Below are 23,986 nucleotides of genomic sequence, written 5' to 3'. Positions count from 1 at the left end.
TTGGGTTGAGATTAAGACAGTTTAATAAGTAAAGCAAAAGCCACACACCAAGAAAAGCAAACCAATGAATTTGTTCATCACTCCCCATCAGCAGACAGGTGATCAGCCATCCCTAGGAAAGCAGGGCTCCATCACACATAACAGTTACTTGGGAAGAGAAACACTGTCAGTCTGAATGTCCCTCCTCTCCTTTTTCTTTCAGTTTTATATGCTGAGCATGACAACATACGGTGTGGGATATTCATGGGTCATTTACAGTCAGCTGTCCTGGCTGCGTCCCTTCCAAACTCTTTATGCACCCCCAGCCTGCTTGCTGGTGGGGTGGTTTGAGAAACAAAAAAGACCTTGGCTTTGTGTAAGCACTATTCTGCAATAATGAGAACATCCTTGAGTTACCAATGCTGTTTCCAGCACAAATCCGAAACACAGCCCCATAACAGCTACTGTGAGGAAAATTAACCATATCCCAGCCCAAACCAGCATAGCTGGTTAGTATCCTACTAGTATGCTATTGATGGAGCTATGTAACGGTCAAGCACTGAGAGGTTCAGATTGCTATTGTAGTCCTTTCCAGAAGTAATCGAAGAAACTGGTGCAACAGGAGATGCCTATCCTCTCATGTAACTGTGACGTGGGGTCAGTGGCCATACACTGTATTTCTAGAAGTACCCCTGCCAACTGACTGTGATCTTGGTCACCTGTTGCCATTTGCTATGTCCCATAAGTCACTCAAAAGCATAGAATTATTTTTTTTTTTCTGTCCTGGCTGTAACCCAGAATGAACAACTACTCCTGAGCCCTGGTGTTTTACTCATGTGATGAGATGAACATATGCAATTCAGCAGGCTGTTATGTTCTTTCATGAATTTTCTTTGAGGGGAAAAAAAGTTCTTTTGTAGTTGATGACATAGGCTGCACCGACTACAGTTTGGGAATACACATGTAGGCTGACTTTGAAGGCACCGATATCACTTTTAAAAGCAGTGTAATTGTAGTAAGAGTTCCACTGCAGTACCAGTAGACCTTGTCTGTGGATGTTATTTGTGGGCCTTCATAGTTTCAGCGCTGCTTCTCGCTAAGTTACTGAGTCTCTAGCCAAATCAAGTATTTTTATGCAAGCTGTACTCATGACCATAATCTTGGGGGTGTATCTGCTAGAAACTGCTGTAGCATTCTGCAGAGTATTCTTGTGATCTAATTGTTAAAATTGAAATGCACAGAACATTCTGGGAGATGGTGCATTTTCATTTATGTATTTTGTACAGTTGCTTTATGTTTTTCATTTTTTCCTTATATGGTGATGTTTCCATAGGAACTAAAAAGAAAAAAGTCTTTTAAGAGGTGCTGTAAATGGTATTAATATTTCCAACAGAAATACTGAAAGACAATATGCTGCCAAAAACTTTTTGCGTATATTCCTGATAAAAATAATTTTCATGCCTTTATAGTAGTGGCTGTTCACTACCATTTGTATTTGCAGGCAATTTAAATTACAGTGTTAAGTGTGTTCTTGATAGTAGATTTTGCAGTTAAAATACTTCTTTCAAAATTTCTCAGTCTCTCATATGTGAGATGCATGATTTGAACATATATTTGATGCCCAGGTAGAAGATAGTAAGCAGAATTGAATTTTTCTATTGTTAACAATGTTGATGCCTATAGAACAGAACACATATTACATTAGTCTTGTCTAATAGGAACAGGTTAAAAGGCTTACTGTTATTTAAGTTCAGGTACTTATCTGTCTTTGGAAAGGAAGGCAGGTATTATTCTGCTGCTAATAATCATTTTAACTGAGATTGCTGAAAATTGTAGTACACTATAGAGAAGGAGATAAAGGTAAGGAGAGATGTCTTCAAAGTTGTGCAAATTAATTCACTGATACTACAGTCGTGCACAGCATGGATCACGTACAAGTCAGAGTTCAATAGTTTTGAATCCCTCTGTGCCTTGCACAGGTAGCAGCTATGTAAGTTAAACGGCTGATCTTCAGGTTCCAGCCTGATACGGTGTTACATATTTCACTATCTTATTCTGATGAAGTTAGGAGTTAATTGTGAGGAAGCATGAGACGGTGATAGTTATTGTAAAAGTAGATCGAAACAGTAAGAAAAGGAAGTTAGTGCTGTGTCATGAGGGAAGAAAAATTAAAGCAGGGAAATTCTGTGCCTAATTTGCGTAGATGTAGTCTGGATATGTAATTTTTTATTAAAAAAAACACCTCCGTACTGGCTTAGAACACTTTTGTGGCTTGAATGTTTATGGCTGATTATTTTAACAGCAGTAAAATGGAATAAAAAAGAAAAGAACTTTTACGTCTAAATAAATTACTGCTTTATTATGACAATTTCTTTCAAATCTCTATCCATGTCTTTCTTTTAGCCAAGTGATGCCATGTAATTCAGTTCAATTAAAGGCTTTTTGTTTTGGTTTTTTTTCCTCCCCCGCTCTCTCCACTCCTCCCCCGTTTGCTTGGTTTTTAGTGACTTTTAAGGATTTTTTTACAATTTCTTTGTAAAGACATGTTAATTTATTTTCACTATATGAATTCAGTCTTAGGAAACATCTGCTTCAAGGGTAGCAGCACTGTTTAGCTGCAGGGCTACTGGGGATCTCAGTTTATTTATACATTAAAATGCGGGCATCAAAACCTTGGAATTACTGAGTCACTGGAGTTGTTCTAAAGTATTAAGTTGTAATGATGTAAATTTAATCTGCAACAAAGTTATTTAGATATATATGCATGTTTATATATTTATTATTTTAATTCAAGGACAACCATTTTTGAAATTTAAATATGAGCATATGCAATGCACATACACGCCTCAAATTCCCATTGTGAGATGAAGCACACAGCAGCACAAATGAGTTACTGTAAGGCAAAAGTGGCTGTGGTGGGTTAATACTGCAGGGTCGCTCCTGAGGAACATGTTCCTCATGCTGTGTGAAATACGGACAACTTGTCTACTCACTTCCCCTGAGGAAGGATGAGGCTACCTATATCCATACTGCAGCTTGATCTGTGAGAAACTGGGGTGTGATCCAGTCTAAGTCCTGCCTGTGTCTCCTTAGGTATTTTATCAGCAGTTAAGTTTCTTTAGCACTCACCTGTGGCCACTCAGGAATGCTGAAATCTCAGGCAGTGGAGGTCTGTCCCTCACCAGCAGCCCTGCTGAAAATGAACGTAGGTGCCTGGGCTCTCCATATATTCCCTGGAAGCTCCTGAAAATGAGACCAAGTGAGGACTCTGGTGGCAGCACCTTTATTCATAATAGTTTAATGTCTATGCCCTTGCTGAAGAAAGAGTAGGGCCTGATCATCACAACTTGGCTTTCAGACCCTGTTCCTTGCAGTATGTGTGTAGTTTGTATTGCATTTATACGACACAAAAAAAACAGTGACTGGGAATTGGGATCAGAACCCTCATTTCTTTGCTCCCAGTGTAGGGACATGATGGTTTCTTACCTGTTGTATGACCGGGCTTCATACTTATGTATTCCCGTCAGCACAGTGCTTTGCCTTCAGGGAAGGCCTTTAACCTGAAATTAATGCACATCCTGATTTAGAAAGACTGAGTGTAGTCCCTCTGAGGCTAAATAATACTGAGATTCACATTCTGCAGGTGGGTGGAAGGCTGGATAAAATCCCTCCAAATTTCTGGTACCTGTCTCCTCAGGTTATCTGTACTCTCGGTTGAAGGGAGAGTTGCCTTGCAGTCGTCATGCTGGAGGCAGCCAGTCACTGCAGGGAAGAGCAAGTACCCAAGTACTTGCTTCGAATTTCAGAGGTACCTCAAAACTGGGTGAACTGAAATCAACCCTGTTTTCTAGAGCCATATATAGAAATAGGGAAATGAGACCTTTTTTCCTCAAAACCTGTACCTATTCACTGACCTTACATCTGCAAAAATAGGATATAATCAAACCCATAAAGTTGGACTCTTTGCTGTTCCCAACGGATATACTCATTTATTTGTTCTAGGCTGTTGCTAGCACTGACTCTGTTTAGCTGTTGCTAGCAAAAACTGGCTGGTTTTGCTAGCAAAACAGTGAGGTAGCTCTGAACTAAAGGTTGATTGTATCAGTGAAAAATGAAAGGTAAGCATTGTTATTAAACAATATCCAAGCTTCAATGCAGAACTGATTCTGTGTCCCTGGATAATTCAAGTTTCAGTTAATGAATGAAACAGATGCTTGTCTCCATTACCAAGGTGTTCTGTAGTCATGTTAATAACATTTGTCAGGTTTGTTGAATTATGGTAGAACTTAGCTGTACAAATACCTAAAAGGAGCAAGGTAATAAATTCAGTCAGAAGTCATGCTTTGGATCAGATATGTTTTTCGACAGGGAAATGTTATTAGAGCAGCTTAATAAGAAGCAGTAACTTCTGTATTCAGCTTTCAATTTTGGTCCTAACTTAGCTTATTCTTGGGAAGGTCTCATAATTGTGAACTTTAGTTTAAATAGCCAAAAATAAATATGACAAATACTTATCTAATACGTTGGTGGTAGTAAACAAAAGTTTTAGTGAAACATTAGAATTTTCTCAAGTAAAAGATGTGATTTTCTTCAATGTACTTTACGTACGCACTGTGTTGTGACTTTGAACAACGATACAGTGCTGTGTGATCAGTGACATTCTGTGGATGCACAGAACTGACTTTAACATTGGGTTAAAATTGCATTTACTTAAATAATGTAGCCAAGATAGATAGTCTTCATTAGAATTGCAGCATATGCAATCACATTATCATTAACCTCTCCTCTTTGGGAGAAAACTGCTATGTAAGCATGGACTTTCAGCTGGATAAATCCCTGAAAGCCATCTGCTAGTCTCTGACACTGCTTCTACCTCATACAGATACAACTTTCATCTCTGCGGTAGTTCATGTTGTAAACATCCTTCTGTGGTTTCCTTACCCAATAATCTTTTCTGGCAGCGGAAGACCTATGGCCTTCCATTCTTTTTTAGCCTTTTTAGGCATCTACAGCTGGGGGAAGGAAAGGAGATGCTTGCTACTAACATACTTGTTTCATAGGGCTGCCAGCTGACCATCCTCATTTCTGGCCAGCATTCATGGAAATCAATCTGTTAATTTAACAGCATGACACCAGATACTTCCTTGTCAGATTCTGACTTGCTTAAAGACATGCTAGGTTTGATAGACAGTGATTTGAAGTGCAGTGTTGTGGGTTTTTTTCTTATGCACTAATTTTTATTTATAAAATAAACACACTTTCCTCCTAGAAATAATTTTTTTTAGCTGAAAAATTAGTGAAAGCTTGAAGCTTGAAATGATTGATAAGTTAAAGAGCTCTGGCTGCATGCCACTTATAATGGGCAATATTGAAAGAATAATAATTTTTATTATCTCTGCATTCCAGTAACTTTTTCAAATGAAATGCTAAAGTTGATTTTGCATATTTGCCTAGCTAGAAAATAGCACATGGCTTTGCAGGTTATATTTAGCAGGAAGATACTACTTTTCCTTCGGAAGTGTAAAAATATTTGTACCTTTCCCTTTCACAAATCTGCACGTAAGGAAAGGATTACTGTAACTGGGGAAAAAAAAAAAACCAACAAACAAACCAGTTTCATGAAAACAGAAGGATCCCATTAACTTTCATGGGACTCTGGTGGCCCTTTGAACAGGAATATGCCTGTAAAAATAAGGACTCTGTTCTATTTATCATTTGACTATAATTCCATCCTCTAGATGATGTAGTTTCAGTGTGTGTTAGATTTGCACACTGCTTTTAAATAATGCAGCTGTTCCATGGTTTCTTTGGCAAACATCTGCTAGATTTTTCACACTGTAGGTTGTTTAGTACTGGATCTTGTAACATGCTAAAAATACTTGGTTTAGATCCATCCAATTGTATTTAAGCTGCCTGCATGTTAATATTTTACAGAGTTCCTCTCTGGCTCATAACATACAGCAGTACTCACGAAAGTCATGAATGAACAAAGGAGTTTGGGAATACTTTCCTGGGTGTGTCTGTGTAAAAACAAAGATTCAATGAATGGTCATACTTTCAGGAAAAGGGAAGATCACTACCAATTTTCCAAGCTTTTCATAAAGGAGAAAATAGATTAATCTGGAGGAAAAAAGGTCATTACATTAAGAGTAACTTTTTAATAGTTTAAAATGCTAAAGTTCTTAGCAATTTAGAATAGGAATTCAAAATAAAAATTCCATTCAGGCTGTTGTAACATTGTCATTCAATGTACTTGCCAAAGAGACACTGTGGTCATTTAAAATGTCTCTTGTTGCTTGGAGGCATCTTTTGGCAGAGGTGATGGCTGGGGGAGCAGACCTCTAACAGCATCCCCTGCTAAAGCTTTTTGCTGTTTGAGGTAATGGGTGCTGGGATATTCCAGGTGGTGGAGAAGCCGGTGAGAGGTGATGGGGAGAGGCAGGGGATATGAGGATGTGTCGGAGCTGGTTGCAGCTACACAGCACTCCCACATGCCAGTCTGGCCCTGCTGAAGCAACCTGGCTGGCTCTGAGAAGAGCATTCTGGTGAGGCTTCCCAGCCTGGCTGCAACCTCTGGGTGTGTAGTGGTGGGATGAGATGAGAAATTTGAAGGTGGCCTGAAGCTGATGTTGCAGGCACCCTGCCTGCAGACTCACTTCTCCTGGCACAGGGCATTGTTCTGCCTTTGGGAGGGTGACATCACTTCTTGCACCATCCCCCAGAAGCGCTGTTCATCTGGGCTTGGGGTATCAATGGTTAGGTGACATGGACGTTGGCTACCCTTGTCTATCCCTCATTTACCCTGGCAGTAGACTCTACCAGCAAAGGTGCTATAATCTCCTTGGCAGAAACAGCTCAACACAACTTCTCAGCACCCCCGTGGTGCTTGCTCACTCTCGTTTTCCTCTTCCTCCAGCTCCCCTGACTTGCATGCGTGCTCACCATCCCTTGGTGCTCATGAAGCCCATAGTCCTCCTCCTCTTTCCTCATCAAAAAAACCCCATGTTTCCTGTCTGCTTCAAGCTACACCTTTCCACAAGGTGCCCCACATTCCCTCAGGTGCCCACTTCTGCACTGGCTCCCAGTATTACCCACGAACCTGCTGTGTTGTGCCTGTGCATGGTACCCGACTCACGGGCTGCCCTTGTCTGCCTTCGGCCCTCCCTGTGCTTGGCCATGAGCTGCACTGGCAGCCAGCAGTGATTCAGGCACTGCTCAGCAAAACACCATGCTGAGTTTAGGCTGCCTCTAGAGACCTCTCCTGACCACCACTTGTTGATGTCGCTTGGTTTAACAATGTAAATTTATTTTTAAACAAGCAACAGTAACTTGCTTGGTCCTTAAAAATGGGTACCTGGTCAGCATAGTGCAGTGTTTTAAAAATTAATGGCTCAGGTTCCTTAAATGTAAGGAAAGTTCTCAGCTAATACTTTTACTTATCTATTAAATTTTCAAACCAGTAATAAAATTTTCTTATTACTGTCTGGTTTTGCAGTACATGGCAGGATAAAGAATATGATAGGGACTTTGAAATCTCTGCCCAAAACCTTGATGATTAGAAGTTGAGAATTAATAACTGTGGTGGTAATGAGAAAAGGGAAGATACTAAGGATAGATTACAGAGAATACATTCAAATCACACTTAAAAGAAACTGTAGATGATATATCACTAGAGTGGATTTCTGGAAAACAGTTTTCAGTTCCAGTTATAGTCACTGCCTTTTCCTCTTTTCAACCTGACCTCCCCACATAAAAGTGCTTCTGTTTAGTTTGTGTCAATATGAATTTTGATGGGATCTAAACTGTGTGGGAACTGAAAAGCATGCCTTCCATGTGGACAGTGATTTCCTTCAATTTGTTGTAGACAGCCTTTTATGTGACTTCTTCCTCTTCAGACAATTTAGTTGTTTCTGTTAATAAGATGAGAAGTAACCAAGGATTGTCTGAACCAGTCAGAAAACTCCTGTCAGGGAACAAGTAAAAGCAGAGGATGAAGTTCATTTGAAATTTATAGTAAACTCAGAGTATTCCTGTGAAAAATAAAGTCAAATTGTTTATATTCATGAGCTTCTAAATTAAGTACATCAGATTTAGTACTTTGATGTGATTTTTTTCTTTAATCCCCCTAACTCTCATGCAGACACTAGGTAATCTCCCTTTATTGCAGTCTAAGGCATAGTTGAAATACATAATAGTTTATCTCTGCAAGTTCTGAAAGTGCATTTAAAATATTTTTAAAACTGCTAGCATAACAAACCCCTCCAGCTTTATTTAGATTCTTTTGGCTATTTCTCTAAGAAACAGATGGCTTTAAAGCACAGGTTTTGTATGCCGTGTTCTACCAACTTAAATGGCAAGAATTTTACACCCTAACTCTGCAATTGGGGCCACATCGTGTTCTTGGCAATCATGTTCTGCTTTATTCAGCAGAAAGATTCCTCTGCAGAGCTCTGTCTTCAGTTGTTATGTTAGGGAATTAAAGTGTGCAGTCTCTTATGTATAGAAACAGCTTACAAGAACAGTAGGCCTTGAATTCCTTCTTTTGGGTAGCATATGAAACCTTGCATATGCCCATGGTGACGTTATGGAACTATACGGAATACACTGTTTCTAAGCAGTGGTGGAAGTCTCTCTGAGTAGGAAAATGATAGTGTAAATAGCAAAGTACTTTTTTATAAAATTGTATTTCTAAGACACAAAGCTTGCACTTACAAAGACTTGGGTTAGGTGCTGTTGAAACAAAATGGAGACTTCACTGGGATGTGGGAATTGAGATGAAGTTGATTACATTCATGTTTCATTTTATTCAAAGTATAACAGCCATATGCCTAGCACATTGGACTGAAAATAAGACTTCTAGTCTTCTGTGGAAGCTGGAAAATATTTCATAGAGATGCATGCTGTCAAAACCCTGTTTCTTTGTGTACAATAACATTACTGGAGAGGTACATCCTGGATATAGTGAATTTGCTGTGGTGAAAATGGGACAGATGGGTTCACAGTAGCTGAGGAAGAGTGTTGAGGTTTGAACCATGTCTGTAATCCAGAGTTGTTGGCAAGCATTAGTATTGGTGATAATAAACAAACAAAGTGAGTTTCAGTGTATTAGGGAGTAAGGTAAAAAATAGTTGCAACAACCTACTTAAACATAGGAAAAAAATACATATTTGTGTCTTATTGCACTACACCAATGATAAGGAGCATCTGCATTCTTTTAGTTCACATTGCCTAATTGTATTTTTTAATACAATTGACATGATACAAAGTAACATTTTCACAATCACATTACCTTATCACTTCAGATTTCTATTTTTCAGTAATAATTTCACTTCTCAAATGGATAATTTTCTTCTGAACATTGTTCTTGTACAAGTTGTGAAAGCAGGAAAATATTTTAACTGTGATCTTTTAAACATCCAGAAAGTTTACTTAAGGGGAAACAGAAAAAAAAAAAAAAGGTATAAAAACTGTCAAGTTTGCAGAAATAATCACTTTCTAAGTCTGCAGGCCAAGATCTTAAAGGGATGTATGATCTTAAAGGGATGTATGATTCTGTGTATTGCCATTCTAGGTGCCAAACTTGAGAGTGCAGAGATTTAATATCTTGAAGCGTTTCAAGATAGATACCTAATATTAGGTATTATTTAAATTGAAAATCATTGTCATGAGTTGTACTATTGTAATATTTGAGTTAGTGTTTTTAAAAATGCAAACTGTTTTAGAAAGTTCTATCCTGCATTTATAAATAAAGACTTCTTGCATTCCATGTTAGTCAAGTTCTTAATTTTAGAATATTTCAAAATGCTGTAGGAAAATTTTACTTTGGGCTAATACTCAAGTAGTGGCTAGACTACATTTCTGTCATCAATTTACTGTATTTGTTCCTGAAATCATAATGAAAAAGTACTATTAAAAAAATAATAAAAGGCCTTGTGATTCTGATTTTATTTTTATAGCAGTGTGAAGAGTAGAAGATTTTCCTGAACTGGTTTGTGCTTGCATAAGCTGCTAGGAGTAGAAATAATATGACTACATGTGATTAGTGGACTTTAAATAGTAACTATGGAGTACAAAATGCTCAGTTTTGAATTGAACTGTCAATGCAGAAGCCATGGCTTTTTAGCTTTCTAAAGTTTATGTACCAGAGCTCATTTTGAAAATGCTTTGAGATTTAATTGTGCATTTACAGTGGAATAGCAATAGTTTATTAATTCTAAAACCTGATATGATGCATATGCATCTTAATGCATTAGAATAATTATTTTAGTTGACATGATTATTATGCAGTAACTTATTTTTGACATTTCTAGAGTTAATCTCCTTTAATATGTATATATATACACTCCTATTATGTTATTTTACTAATCTTATTTAAAAAGGGAACATTACATATTGAATACTGTACCTCAATTTTATTGTAATGATTTTACTGGTTACCAGGTGGGGTGGCAGTTGAAAAATTTGGTGAATGCACTACGAGAGGATCCGAGTGGTGTTATCTTAACTTTGAAAAAGCGACCTCAGAGCATGCTTACCTCAGCACCAGCTTTACTGAAAAATATGAGATGGAAACCCCTTGCTCTGCAGGTAATGAAGCTTAATCATAAGTCATACACCATCATTTTAACTATAGATTATCTCAATGATGCTTTATTGTGCTTCATCTCAGCAGCATATGGATTTACTCTTGCGTACTTTGAAAAATTGTTTCTCTGCAGTTTGTTCTCATAGGCTCAATTGAAATTAAACCTGTTAATAGAACTCTTCAAAGTTAGGAAGTAGTCCCAGTGGTTTTCAATGCAGAAATATAGCCCCAGATAACTTTTCTAGCCAATGGAAAGGAAGCATACTTCATAAAATAAAAAAATTTAGTTTGATTTCTTGTTAATCTCTCAGGCAGTAAAACCTTAAAGAAAGAGGGGATGAAAAGATCTAGAGTTCTCAGTTTGATCAGTGATGGAGTTGTAGGAGGATTTACAAGGTGATTTTATTCACTAAACCACTTGACCATCAAAATTTCTTCATGTAAGTCAAAGTTGTCCTTAAGAACCCTTGCATGTAAAGATGTGTAGCACAGGATGTCCAGCTAGGTGTTTAATTTTAGTAAGCCTGCAATGTGCTGAAAACCATGGAAAGTTTTCATGTTTCACTGTAGGATAAAATGTCACTCTGATGGATTACTGTAGGAAATAAAAGTTATGTCCAGACTAATGAAAGATTATAATCAACAGATAGAGCTGGAAATAATCCCTTTTTTCATTCAGTTCAAATAAAACATTGTTTAGAAATGTATTTTCTTTGTGTAAAGATTGCGTTCTTTGTGACATTTTTATTATCACAATAGTCTAATTTGAAATCATATTTGAGAGAGAGAAGACTTCTGCAAGGATTGGGCAAAAGGAAAATGAGATATGGAAATGACACTGCCAGCAGCTGTGATCTTTGCCATTTAAAATATTAAGAGATTCTTAAAAAGAACTAATGCATTGAAGAACTTATTTCAAATAAGTATATATATATATATAAAATTATTTTATAATGGTTAAATGCATCATTGTTTTTGAAACTGAGTAATTTTTGAATTATTGAGATGTCTTTCTTTCAGATATAAAAAACTGACTAGACATGTGATAAAAAACTTCCTACCAAAAATGTCTTATTAGTGTCTGAACATAAAATTGCAAATCTGTATGCATGATATGACTGTATGAATGACCATACTAGAAGACTTCACTTTAGCATAGATTTAGTGAGAATATCAATACAGAAGAAAAATGCACATCATTGCTTTAAATGAGGTCAAATGCTTACAGCCTAAATCCTCTTCGTGTGAGTTTGGTACTTCTTTGGGTGAATTGTGTCATTCTGCTAAATAATTCCTTTTTGCTTAATTTAATCATTTGTTGCTAGAATAATTACACTGAAAGCCCCACCACAGAAGTTTCTGACATTGGTCATTGATGCAGACAACTGCAAATAAGCAACCAGTTCAAGGCGGGATATTCCAAAAGGGTAGGAAGAAACTGGACAGAAACTAGTTTCCACCATTTAAACTAGGTCCAGTAGGAAAGTCAGAATTCCTGTGGTCCTTTTACAGTGAATGCAGTCATGAGCTTAAGTTGTGGTCCTGTTTGAAAACTCCACACTCACTTCCAGAAGCAAAAATCAAGTAGTCTTTTAATGTATTGTACTTGGCTTTGATTTTCATCTCAGCGTCAGTAGTTCAATACAGATACTAGGGTGTTATTCAACTGATCTAACTTCAGATATTTGCTATGTACATATCTACATATAATTCAGGTTCCTCATTTTTACTCTGGCCATCAGACATACATAACAGGTACTGGTTCATTCATCTTGCCCTATTTCAGATAGGATGAGGTGAACTGAACATTGTGTGTGCCTCTTTCTCTCCATTTGATGATAAAGAGAGTCTGGACAGCTAGCTCAACTGTAGATTATCTGTATTAGATGAGACTGACCATAGATAGAGGTCTTCTGTAATTTTACAGGTTTGGGAAGGGGAGTAATGAGAGTATTGGTTTGCATGTGGGGTATTTTTGCTGATAACATAGAAAATATTATTAAGGCTAATATGAGTTCAAATAGGGATGCTGTTGAACGTTAAAGAGATTATTCTGATATCATGATGATATAGTTCTGATTTTACCAAATGATACCAGGAAAAGGCTGGAATCTCATTTTATGCTTATGTGTGCAGTGTTGCACATGTATGTTGTAATTTTTTTATTTTAGTGTCAGAAACAACAGTTTTCTTAAGTAGACTGAATGTTGGAAAAGCTCCAGGGTGAAGTGAATACAGACTTCAGAAGCTGCATAATGTGGAGATTTCTGTTGTTGATTTATGCAGGTCAGAGGTGAACAGATGTTAAAGTCACAGAGGTGAACAGATGTTAAAGTCAGATGATGTTAAAATTTAAACAGAGCCTGTGTGACATCAGTACTATCAAACAATGAAAACTATATTTTATTAATAACAAGCAGCAAAAGCAGTGAAGTGTAATTTTATAGCCATTCAAAAGATGAAATAATTATGTTTATTTAACAGAATTTACTTTAAAATTTTCTGGAAAATAATAATAAAAAAAAAACCTTCCATAAAACTAAGTTTTGTAATTGCAGTTTTCCCTATGGCTGTTCTGAAATTTCTTAATGTTCCTGATTCAGATAAGGGTGCTATTCTGTAATAGGAACCTGGTACATAGTATTAAAGGAGAGGAGTAAAGTGACAGCAATAAAAAAAAAAAATAATTAGGAAAAGCAGTACCATCACCTTTGAGAGCAGGAGAAATTACAACTTTTTTTGCTATATCAGGATGTCATGAAATAATTGAGAATATTATAACTGTGCTGTCATCCCAGAGCTAAGTTAATTGAACCATATGTATTATTCAACAGACACAGGCTATAAAGAAGTTTTGACTCAGTAATAATTCTGTTAAAGTACAAAATATGAGCAAAATAGTCAAAAGACTCTAGAATAAGATATGGGGATGATTTTCTGATAAAATGGGAATTAGAATCTGCAAACTGTCCGCTGTGGTTTTTTGGTTCTGCAAATGGACTTAACAGAGGGAAAATATGGTGTCACATTCTTATCAAATTGCATCGAGTGAGGTGGGAATGTAGAAGTTTGCCCTAATGTAAGAAGGATGACGCATAAACAGAGATTGAGTTTTTGTATGCACCCCACCAATGAATATTTTGAACAGCTGTTGCAGCAAACGTAGACGGTAAATATTTCAGTGAATTAAATTAAGAGACTCATTTAAATTGAGATTTACACTGGGATGTTTTAATTGAGGGCCTTCAAACCTTAATTTTAGCTGGAAGTGAATAATGTTGAGGTTTTATTGGTAAATTACATTCTCCTTGTTCAGTAAGTAATTGTATGTAAGAACTTGAGGTTTTCCATTTGCAGCTACATGAAAAAAAGACTTAATGGAGAGGTACTAAGTATGCCTGTAAGCTGGGAAAATGTTAGATGAATCTTCCAGTTCAGGCAGTATGCAGTTACTACCAGTGTATCAAGTAGTTTGGTGTGTGAGTGACAGGATATCCAGGTAATTAAATTATGCATTCTGATAATAAAATTTTTAAAAGCTTACTGTCCACTGTTAGTGATCTACATAAGCCATATGCCAGCCAAATGTTTGTGGTCTCTGAGAGGAAAATGATTTTAGATCATTCAGATATTAACTGGCTACTAATTGGCATTAATACATTTTAAGACTGTTCAGTCATTTATTTTTAACAGCTCTTCCTTCACTTTGTAGTCTTGCCATGAATTAGGAGTTAAATGCAATCTACATAATTGTTGAATAATTGTTTGGGTTTGTGTTTTTTTTCATTTTATCAGAAATGTGGTATTTTCATACCTTTCACAAATATTTCTATCCTTAGAATAAATATGAAAGATTAGGGGAAGGAAAGAAGAAGGAGGAAAAGAATTATGCATCCTCTGTAGCAGTCCTGAAACTGATATGAAATGGCTTTATGTACAGTAAAATAATACAGTTAGCCTGTGGCTATACTATGCACCATTAGATAGTGAGTTTGTGTTTACAAGTACATGAATTCCAGCTCTAAGGTCAATCAGTACAGAAGGAAAAACATTCTTCTTTTTTTCCCCTTCTGACGTGATTAAAGAAAGTGCTGGGTTTTTTCTTTTCAGTCAGTTGATGATTGTATGTTTTAATATCTATCAGTATCTAACTTCTCACAGATAATCAGAGTTCTCCCTTGACGCATTCTGGAGTCATATCCAAATTTGTATAGTCAACAGACCATGTTTTTCGTTATTGGTTTTGTAACAATCGAATTAGACAGGTGTGGCCTTGGTGAATTTTGTGGTTGCCTTTGCAATTGAATGTATTCATTAATATGGTATTGTACCATAAATAGTAATATATTATCCCTGCAAGACAAATCTTACTAAATTTGCCTTTCAGTTACTTTTTCTGATACACTGATCTGTTATGTGACAGCCTAGAATGATGTTTCAGATCACAGTGTTTGAATTTCTGACTGCTACTGAATGTGTTGAACAAACCAATTAAGTTTAATCTTTAATTTTTCTATTTTATTGCTTGATATAGAGGTAACTTATTTATCTTTGAACTCTCCAAATTTTGCTCTGGTTCAAAACCTAACTTAAATAAATGTCGTCTACTCCAAATTGTCTGTTTTATTTCTGCTTTCCACTTTGTGTTATTTTGGGGAGGTTTCAAAGGGAGACTTCCTGAAATGCTATTTGAACAAGGGTGGAAATTTCAAATGGGAAGATTCTTGGAGCATATGAAATCTTATGTAAGTTGCTATCATCATACTAGCAAGCAGCTAGCTGCGAAGTCCTCCTTTGCCTTCAGGAAAATGCTTTGTTAATTAGTCAAAAGAAACTGGACTTTGACTACAGTGTGGAAGACTCTTCATCCAGTTTCTTTATAACTCAGAAAAGGAGTGGTAGATCAACATGTTTCCATGCCTTGGCTGATCTGGACTACACCTGCCACTATCAGGGAAAAGGCTCTTACTGATGTCAGTGAGGTTGGGGGCAGGTCTAGCTGCCAACCACGTCTTCTGTGTTGACTTGGAAAGAAACCTTCTGACCCCTCTTAGTCACTGTCACACTCTTCAACAAGCTTATTTAAATGACATCTTTTGTATATTTAAAATAGTTCACTGTACTGTTTTGTGTGTGATTAAATTGTACTGTTACAAAATCACCAACAGCTCAGTATCTGCAGTTCTTTTAAGAGACTTCATTTGGGATTAGATATGGTTCATGTCTCCGCAATTATGTATTCAGCTTTTCAGCCTCCTAAGAAGCAACAGGAACAGTAACAACAGAGTCCTTGTTTGAGATAAAACACTACTTTTATAATTTTTATTCAGTATTTTCCCGTATGTGATTATATTGCCTCCTTCATTGATCTAGAGACAATGGTATATTCTGTTTTCATGATTTATAAGTAGAATTAATGACCTTACACTCTTCAACCATAAAGTTTGAATAAAATGCTGACTTGCTTGCTTTTTGGTTTCTTAGTTGTATTTTAACTATATGGGAACTGGACGTTCTTTGCAGCACTGTTAAAATGGATTCATACAAAGTATGAATTAGTTATAGCATTTCATTACTTAGTGACATAATTGGTCTTATAAAAAGTGTATTTTATTGTAAATATTCTGTTCAATAAATTGTCATAACCTTAATCCAATATGAAAAATATATCAACAGTAAAATCTGTTTATTGATGCAAATACTGTATAAGGATATTACCACTTAAAATTTTGTACTGATTTTGCTTATGTTTTAAAAAATTCTATGTCTTTTTCTGGAGCAGTGTTTCTCAAACTATGTTTTGTAGCTTCCAAGGGAATTAATGAAAGGTTCAAAGAGTTTTAAAAAGCATTTAAAAGAATTTTTGATAGTATATATTAAATATTAATTACATTCATTGTTTAGAGAGAGAAAGCAAAAGTAATATTCTGACTTACTGACTTACTGACTTACAGTTCCTTCAGGATTGGAGATGGGAAAAGCAGCAATAAGTCCCGGTAGGAAGAGAGTAGGGTCTGCATGGCAGCACCAGCCGGACACAGAGCAGCTTCTGGAGGAGAGGGGAGTTAAGTGTCTGTGAGTTATCAGCCAGTACTTCCAGGGACTTCTTATTCCTCTGTGTCAAAGAAACTGAGCTGCTGTAAATAAAGATGATTGTTTATCTGTTTCCTGGCCAACTGACAGTGTAGGAAAGAGACCATAAAGACTAATGATCCTAAAGGAGGATGGTGCATCCAACATGTTTGAGAAATAGTACTCCAAAATATATTTAAATACGGATTTTGTATCTGTCATTGTGGGTTAAGATTGATGAAGAGTCTGTTGCATTACATTCTTAAGGCTATTCCAGTTTTAATACGTAACTTCTGAACTTTCTCTGGCAAGCTGCTCCTGTGGGTCAAGTATTTAACTTTTAGGACCTGAAAACTTTTTCATTTTATTGCTGTTTCAGCAATCTCACTTGCCCTGGACAGCCTACCAAAAGGGACAGCAGCAGGAAAAAGCTCTAGCCATTGGAAGAGAATTAACTCAGTGATAGAACTGATCTCCAAGGCATCCAATTCAGAAATACTTTAGTGAATATCCATGTGTTTTTCTGTTTAATGTGCCTGTGTATGGTCCTCTGAATGGCTGCCATTGAACTAGAGAGCTGCGTGGCTGATTTACTTGCAGGTGCACAGATTGACTGGAACTGAGCAGTTGTGGCCTTTCTAAAATGCAATGCAAAAAGCCATGTAGATGCACTGAACCTGCAGGCCATATTCTCAAGGCTGTCTTTTCAGCCAAAAGAATCTGAAGACTTTTTAGTTATCTATAAAATGAAAGCTGAACTCCTAAAGAACAAGGTGGTAGTTACCTTGCCCTCAGTGTGTTGAACTATTACCATAAGAGACCATTTGAATACTTTTACCGTGTAACAGTTCTTACTGAGCTACCTATTTACTGGTGAAGAGGTGATAAATATACTTATTTAAAAAAAAAAAAAAGAAAAAAAAAAAAAGTGGTGACCTATTTTTAAATTTGGATTCTCTCCTTTTTTCTGGTAACACAGCTTTTCTGTTTTTGTGGAAATAAGCTGGAGAGTTGACTGACAATATGACACAATTATGGAAAATATGAAGAAATCCTAGTTTTGAGACAGTCCTAGAGGATTGTGCTTCCACTAGATTTTATTACAGTTTCTATCCCCTTGAGAGCTCCAGGTGCCATGGAAAGTTATACCCACATTGCCATCCTGTGTGACACCACAGTCTTTCAAACTGTCACCAGTTGCACTGTAATTTCTGAAAGTGTCAGACATGGGACCAGTTCGAGGGAAAACTTTTACCTTCAGGTAGCTGAATAACTTGTGGTTTCCTGTGGTACACTGAATAACATTTTTTCCAGTTGCACTCACCTTTAAGATCATTGAGTCCAACCAATTTAGATAGTTAATCCTTGTCTGTAACATAAGGGAAATTCTTTACCTGTGTCCTCTAGCGTTCCAGAAGCTGGTCAGGATCACTAGAGTCTCATGAAGCTGTTGTAACTCCAGATCTCTGTCATGTTGAGCATGATTTTTGTCATATGACATACACCATAAACTGATTGATTGCCACCAGTCTAGTCTCTGGGCCCCCCTTTCCTTTTATCTACCTTTTCATGCAGGTAAAGTAAAGGGCTGTCTTCTCCCTCAAAGTGGAGAAGCGCAAATCCACCTACTCAGCTTGTCTTCCTCTCAGTGTCTCTGCCAGTATGAGCCATGAACAACAACAGCCTTGGCTTAACAAGTGTAAACATAGTCTAAGTCACAAAATTATTTTTTGCTTAAAATGACAATTCTACAGGCTAGCTAGCAAGCCCCAAAGTGTACTTGTCAGAGAAGTGCAAGGTATCAGAAAGGAAATAACTGGTGTTGTATTAGCAGGTGGTTCAAGGATGTCTGTGGCTACAGTGTCACAGATTAAAAATTAAAGGATAAAATTTTTGGTTTTCTGAAAGATTTTTTTTTATTTATTTTATTTTTACCCAGCTTTGTCCCCAGCTTTATTCTTATTTTTGCAGACTTCTGTCTCTTGTTTTTAGTGGTTGTGAAGTCTTTTACCTGTCTGGTTGTGTGTGTGTATCTTTCTCCCTCTCTTCCTGTAAATACTGGCTGTCTTTCATTGGCCTGGCTACAGAATACTCACATTAATGAGCAAGGAAAGAATTTAGCAGCATCATTGTTTAGAGGAGATGGTTTCCTGACATTCAAAAAGAGAAAACTTGTGCCAGTTTGTATTGCTCTAAAGGTGGTCTTGCAAAGCTTTAATAGGAAAATTTTAAGCATACATTTTATTATGTTTGAGATAAGTAGCATCTGACACAGCTCTGTTCCTAGAACAAAGCAGTAACTGGCTAAAGGATGAGGTGGTATGCGTTATTCTTACATACGGGTTGAATAAAAAGTAATGCACTGATGGGGGCTTTGCTTGATAAGCATGAATTTGAATGGCTAATCACTAGCTTAAAAGTGATAAAAGGCCAACATTATGAAAAAATTCCTGCTGTTGAACTTTTGGGGTTTTCTGCAGTATAGTATAATGCTGAATTATACATATAGTATAATGCTACATATAATGCATGTACATAGTACAATGCTATATGCCAGTATAGGCATAATGCTACAGTGTCAAGATTAACACCTAGAAAATGATAACTGATTAGTCAGCACAGAAATGCCCTATTGGTCTGTCATAAAGCATTCTTAATAGTGCTGGTAGAAGGATGTTTCTACACACCTGTTCAGTCAGTATTTAAAGTTCTTGTGTCATCAACACAAGGAGAAGTGTTTGTGTCCTCCAGTAGTTATTCAGGTCAGAAATTATAGGTATGGTGAACTCTCTTTAATCCCAACACTTCTTTATTTAAGAAGTTTTATTCTGAGAAGGTGGAGGGGAAAGAACTCTTTCAAAGCAAAACTCAGCATTTGTTTTATATTATATTATATTATATTATATTATATTAATTATATTATATTATATTACATTATTTTTATGGTATCTGAAGATACTGTTGTACCTGCCGTTTTGCCATTTGTTTCTTCTGCTTGAGTATAGCTATCACACAAGCCAAGCAACATAAGGCTTTTGTTATTAGGCAGACATGTTATTAAGTAGACCAAAGCAATAAAAGTTTTCTTCTCATTTCCTTTTTCTGCATCTTTATAGAGACTGTTAGAAAAATCTTTCTGTAATTTCTATCCCTACAGTGATTTAATAAAGACTTCATGTGGCTGGTTGTTATTTAACTAGCCAAGATACTGAAGTTGAGGAATGAAAAGGGACGTCTGATTATGAGAGAGATGGTGTCCCTATTATTATGGTGTCTTTAATGAGAGAGATACTTGATTAACAGGAATGATAGCCAGAATGCATGATTATTCTGCAAGGGGTATACAGTTTATTTACCTGTGAGTAAATGTTACTTTGTAAGGTGTGTGCTCAGGGGAGTAAATAATAATAATAATAATAATGATCTCCAGTTTATTCTGTCTCATAATGTGTGTGCTCTGAGGATGCAGTACCTGATTTTACAGCATCTGCAGACATAAACTGAAGCTCTTACAATTAATTCCTAAGCTGTAGAGCAGATGGGGGAGATGACATTTAATTTAATGCCTACTTATGCACCTTTTACTGGAAACACTAGACTCTTTCTTTACAGTATTAGTTTAATTAAGGGATTTTCTGGATGTTATTTACTCATTAAAATTTTACCAATGGCTCTACTGTTTACTATTTTTATGGGCATTGGCAATAATCTTGCTGTGCAAAAAGGAAAAATGATGTAATCAGAGGCATCAATTTTATAAGCACAATACATGGCCATTCAAAGATCTGTCTCCTCAGCATGAGTGTTTTTTCAGTCAGTTTAAAAGCACACAAAATATTAGAACCATTATTTCTTTGACTTTCTGAACTATAGAATGTTTGTAACTGTTGCAAATAAAAATGTATTATATATAAGGATAATCTTGATTATTTCTCTCTTTTGAATCAGCCTCTTATTCCTAGAAGTCCTACAAGCAGTGTTGCTACACCATCCAGCACTATCAGCACACCCACAAAAAGAGATAGCTCTGCCCTTCAGGATCTCTACATACCCCCACCTCCAACAGAACCTTATGTTCCAAGGTAAACAAGATCACTTCAGGTATAATTCAATGTAAGAAACTATTTGTAAAGTAACTGACTGTTCTGTTCCTACCTGTTTATCAGCCTTCCCTGCAGGATTAGGCTGATAACACTTCATTTTGCAGGTGAATTAGTTATTAAGAGTAGACATGTTTGTGTCGGTGTGAATCAATGTCTTGTTTGCAAAACAGACAGTAGCCTTTAGAATAAAAGGTTCTGTACCCTATTTTCTCAAATATTGGCTAATCTATTGTCCATAACAGTCTCATTGTATTTCGGAAGAGCTAAAATTATCTGAAAGCCTGAATCTATAAATTAGGGGAAGAGTTCCTATCTATCCCCTCTCCTAATGACCATGATGCAACAAGGGAGGGTAAGCTAAAAGCAAGAAACTTGCAACTTCAAACACATCACCATTCTGTTCTGCCATAGCATTTTCTTTTCTAGATGTAGTTGATTTGTTAGAGCAGATTTCAGGATTGTGTTTTAGTGTTGCTTCTCTGCAAGATTCTGCAGTGACCGTGCTGTTCCCTGTAAATATATCTGCTACTCTGACCTGCTGCCTGGCATGGGTATTTTCATCTTTCCCAGGTCTCTGGGCTTGCTAAGCCAGAAAATCAGCAGATCCTCCTTCAGATTCTTCACCCTCCCCTCACATGACCTCAAATGATTCAGTATAAGTCCATAAGGTACACAGATGTTGCTTTTCTAAAACTTTGAGAGAATTATGACTTATAAATAATATGGAAGTAGCTATCAAGAGGTCTAGGAACATGTTTTAGAGAAATCAGTATTTTTAAAGCTTCCATATTCTTAGACACAGGCTATCATATGTCCGGTCAATGTATTTTCAAATTACTTCTTGCTTTTCTTTTAGTTAACTTTCTTGGAAGGGTTGTAGGGCAGCATATCCTTTCTTGTAGCTGAGTTCCTTGTAGCTGAGTTTTTCTTAGACTTTCTTATCTGTAACTCTTCTAGCCAATTAAAAAGATGTATGAGCTGATACTGACAAGACTTTCCTGGGGGTTATCCAGGAGTGAGGTATATGGCAAATTAAACTGCCTAGTAGGGAGGAGAAGTTGTGGTTCCATAATAAATTCTTACTCTTCAGAGATATGAAAAACCTTGCAGGGCAGAAGAGTGAATTTCATTTTGTGACATAGATGTTGTCAGAAGCCTTTTGTGAAGCCATTTCTTCCTCATCACTGCTTCATCTTTACCTGGCTTGATTTTATTTCTTGGGGGAAAAAATGGCCATTTTATTTGAAATATGACACATATAACATAGTTGAACTTGTTGACACAATTACTCTAGTATCTCTCTTAATATGACAAAGAGACAAACAGAATACATAGTCTAGTTTGCTATTTTTTTTTCTTCTAATTAAATAAAAATATTGTCAGTCATGACACTGGAATTATGCATAGAAATTGAATGTGTCTTTTGTGTCTCTGATAAGAGTATTTTGCTGTGCCTATGTAAATATTTTGAGGACTTTTTATAGACAATCCATAGGGAAAAATATCAAGTATTTTATTCTAACCCATTATTGTAAAAAAGCTGGAAAAAGAAACCCCAACCGAAACATAGTCTTAGGTTTCTCATTCAGTGCAGTAGTTATATGGTAAAGACCTGTTGATCCTGAAACTGAAACTATCTCCAAAGAAATAGTGCCTTTGGACTGCTATTGATCATGTTTACCACTACAAAAGTAATTTAATTTGATAAGAAATGTATCCTCTTTTTTTTAAGTATTTTTAGTTAATATCAGTTGCTCAGCACTTTTTGAGTTCTGCTCTAGAAACTGAGATCTTCAAAATACATTTTGATTATTTATAAATAACATTTCTTACATGATGATTATAATGTACTACCTTAGACCAACTCTGATTAAATCTTCTAATGCATATTAGTACAAGCTGTAATCTTACAGAGAGATTAAGCTTTGTACATTTGAATTTTTTTTTATCAGCTTAATCCTGATGGACTATACTTCATTTCACAAGCTTGTCACACAGTGTACAGTGTTTCTGAATAAACTGCTTTGGCATTTCATCAGTTTATTTTGTCCATGATTAACTATATTTAAGCATGTCTTGATATTGGGTATTATCAAACTGTTTAGCATCTGTTTCTCAGTTTGTTGTTGCTGTTCCAAAGGAAAAAAAAAAAAAAAAAAGCCAAATAAAAAACCCCAAACAAGCACACAAACCCTCCTTTTGTTACTGGAATGGAGTAAAAGGCTTGATACTTTATTGTAAATTGTAAAAGCCTGAAGCCATGATGCCTAGGTGACTATATCCACAGATAGCACAGCTGCTGACATAACAGCACAAGGATGGCAAGAGAAAGAGAGAATGACACTTTCTGTGTGGCAGTTACTTACGAGCACTAGTCACAAGTTAGTGCCTGCTCAAATTTGTTGTATACCTTCAGGAGTGAGAACTGAAGCCCTCATCTCCAAAGGGCTGTGGCAAAGGCTGTTTGTCTGGTGGCTCTGCACTTCCCTCCACGCTCACCATAAAGATCCCTCCCACTCAGGCTGCCCTCCTTATCACAGAGAATTCCTTATTCCAGCCCTTGATGGTAGCTGTGGCATCAATTGGCATCTGGCTGATTTATGTCAGTCTCTGTCATGTTGCCTGCTAGGATTGCCCAGCACTGTCGCCACAGAAAGTCTTTCCATGACTGGAGATGGTCTCACAACCCCAGTGGGGCTGCAACAGCCCCTTGCTAAGCCAACACCATCCCTACCCTGGGAAAGCAGCCTGGCAAAGAGGTCACTGGGGAGATGTGGTGCTGTGCTGTTGCAGCCAAGGCAGGAGAGCCCTTCCTCATCCTCCGTGGCTGCCTGGATCCCATGAGGAGGCTTTGCTTCATCCTTAGATGGAGCCTCAGGAAGCTAAGGGAAGTCTGGGTCAGCACGCAGCTAGCTTGGAACTTACATGGCAGTCCAGAGGGGAAGAAGCCCAATAAGACCTCATGCCCAACAGGGGCATGAGACTCCAGCTTCTATTTCGGCTGCCTCTTGCGCATTTTGCTGCCCAGAAATTACTATCTGATTAGGTCTGTTGCACCCATCTCTGGGCACAGTCCTACCAGTGGGTTTACTGAGCCCTGCTTCATCTAATGCAAGGAGAGTGCTCCTATCCCAGGCACAGCTTGCTCTATTATTTGATGCCTTTAGTAGTTTGTGTTTTGTCCTGGTTGATGATACCTGTTTCCTGCTTGTATTAAATATTGACATATTCACAGTTTGTTGAAATA

At 36.9% G+C, this 23,986-nt stretch overlaps 1 protein-coding gene across 4 annotated transcripts in view; it reads left to right on the top strand.

The window, feature by feature from the left end:
* The window catches only part of CNKSR2 (connector enhancer of kinase suppressor of Ras 2), a gene marked incomplete at both ends in the record, with an annotated part of 218,763 nt that overhangs the window by 107,571 nt on the left and 87,206 nt on the right, over nucleotides 1–23,986 (top strand). For 2 of the 4 annotated variants that reach the window (XM_080614174.1, XM_080614173.1), the window contains 2 exons: nucleotides 10,420–10,566; nucleotides 20,585–20,718. In XM_080614174.1, coding sequence (XP_080470300.1) covers nucleotides 10,420–10,566; nucleotides 20,585–20,718 — 281 coding nt within the window. The remainder of the gene's footprint in view (nucleotides 1–10,419; nucleotides 10,567–20,584; nucleotides 20,719–23,986) is intronic. The other 2 variants (XM_080614176.1, XM_080614175.1) reach the window with 1 other exon arrangement.

This window comes from Psittacula echo (assembly GCF_963264785.1).
Source record: "Psittacula echo genome assembly, chromosome: 3".
Taxonomy (NCBI): domain Eukaryota; kingdom Metazoa; phylum Chordata; class Aves; order Psittaciformes; family Psittacidae; genus Psittacula; species Psittacula echo.
This window is presented reverse-complemented; position numbering and strand designations above follow the sequence as displayed.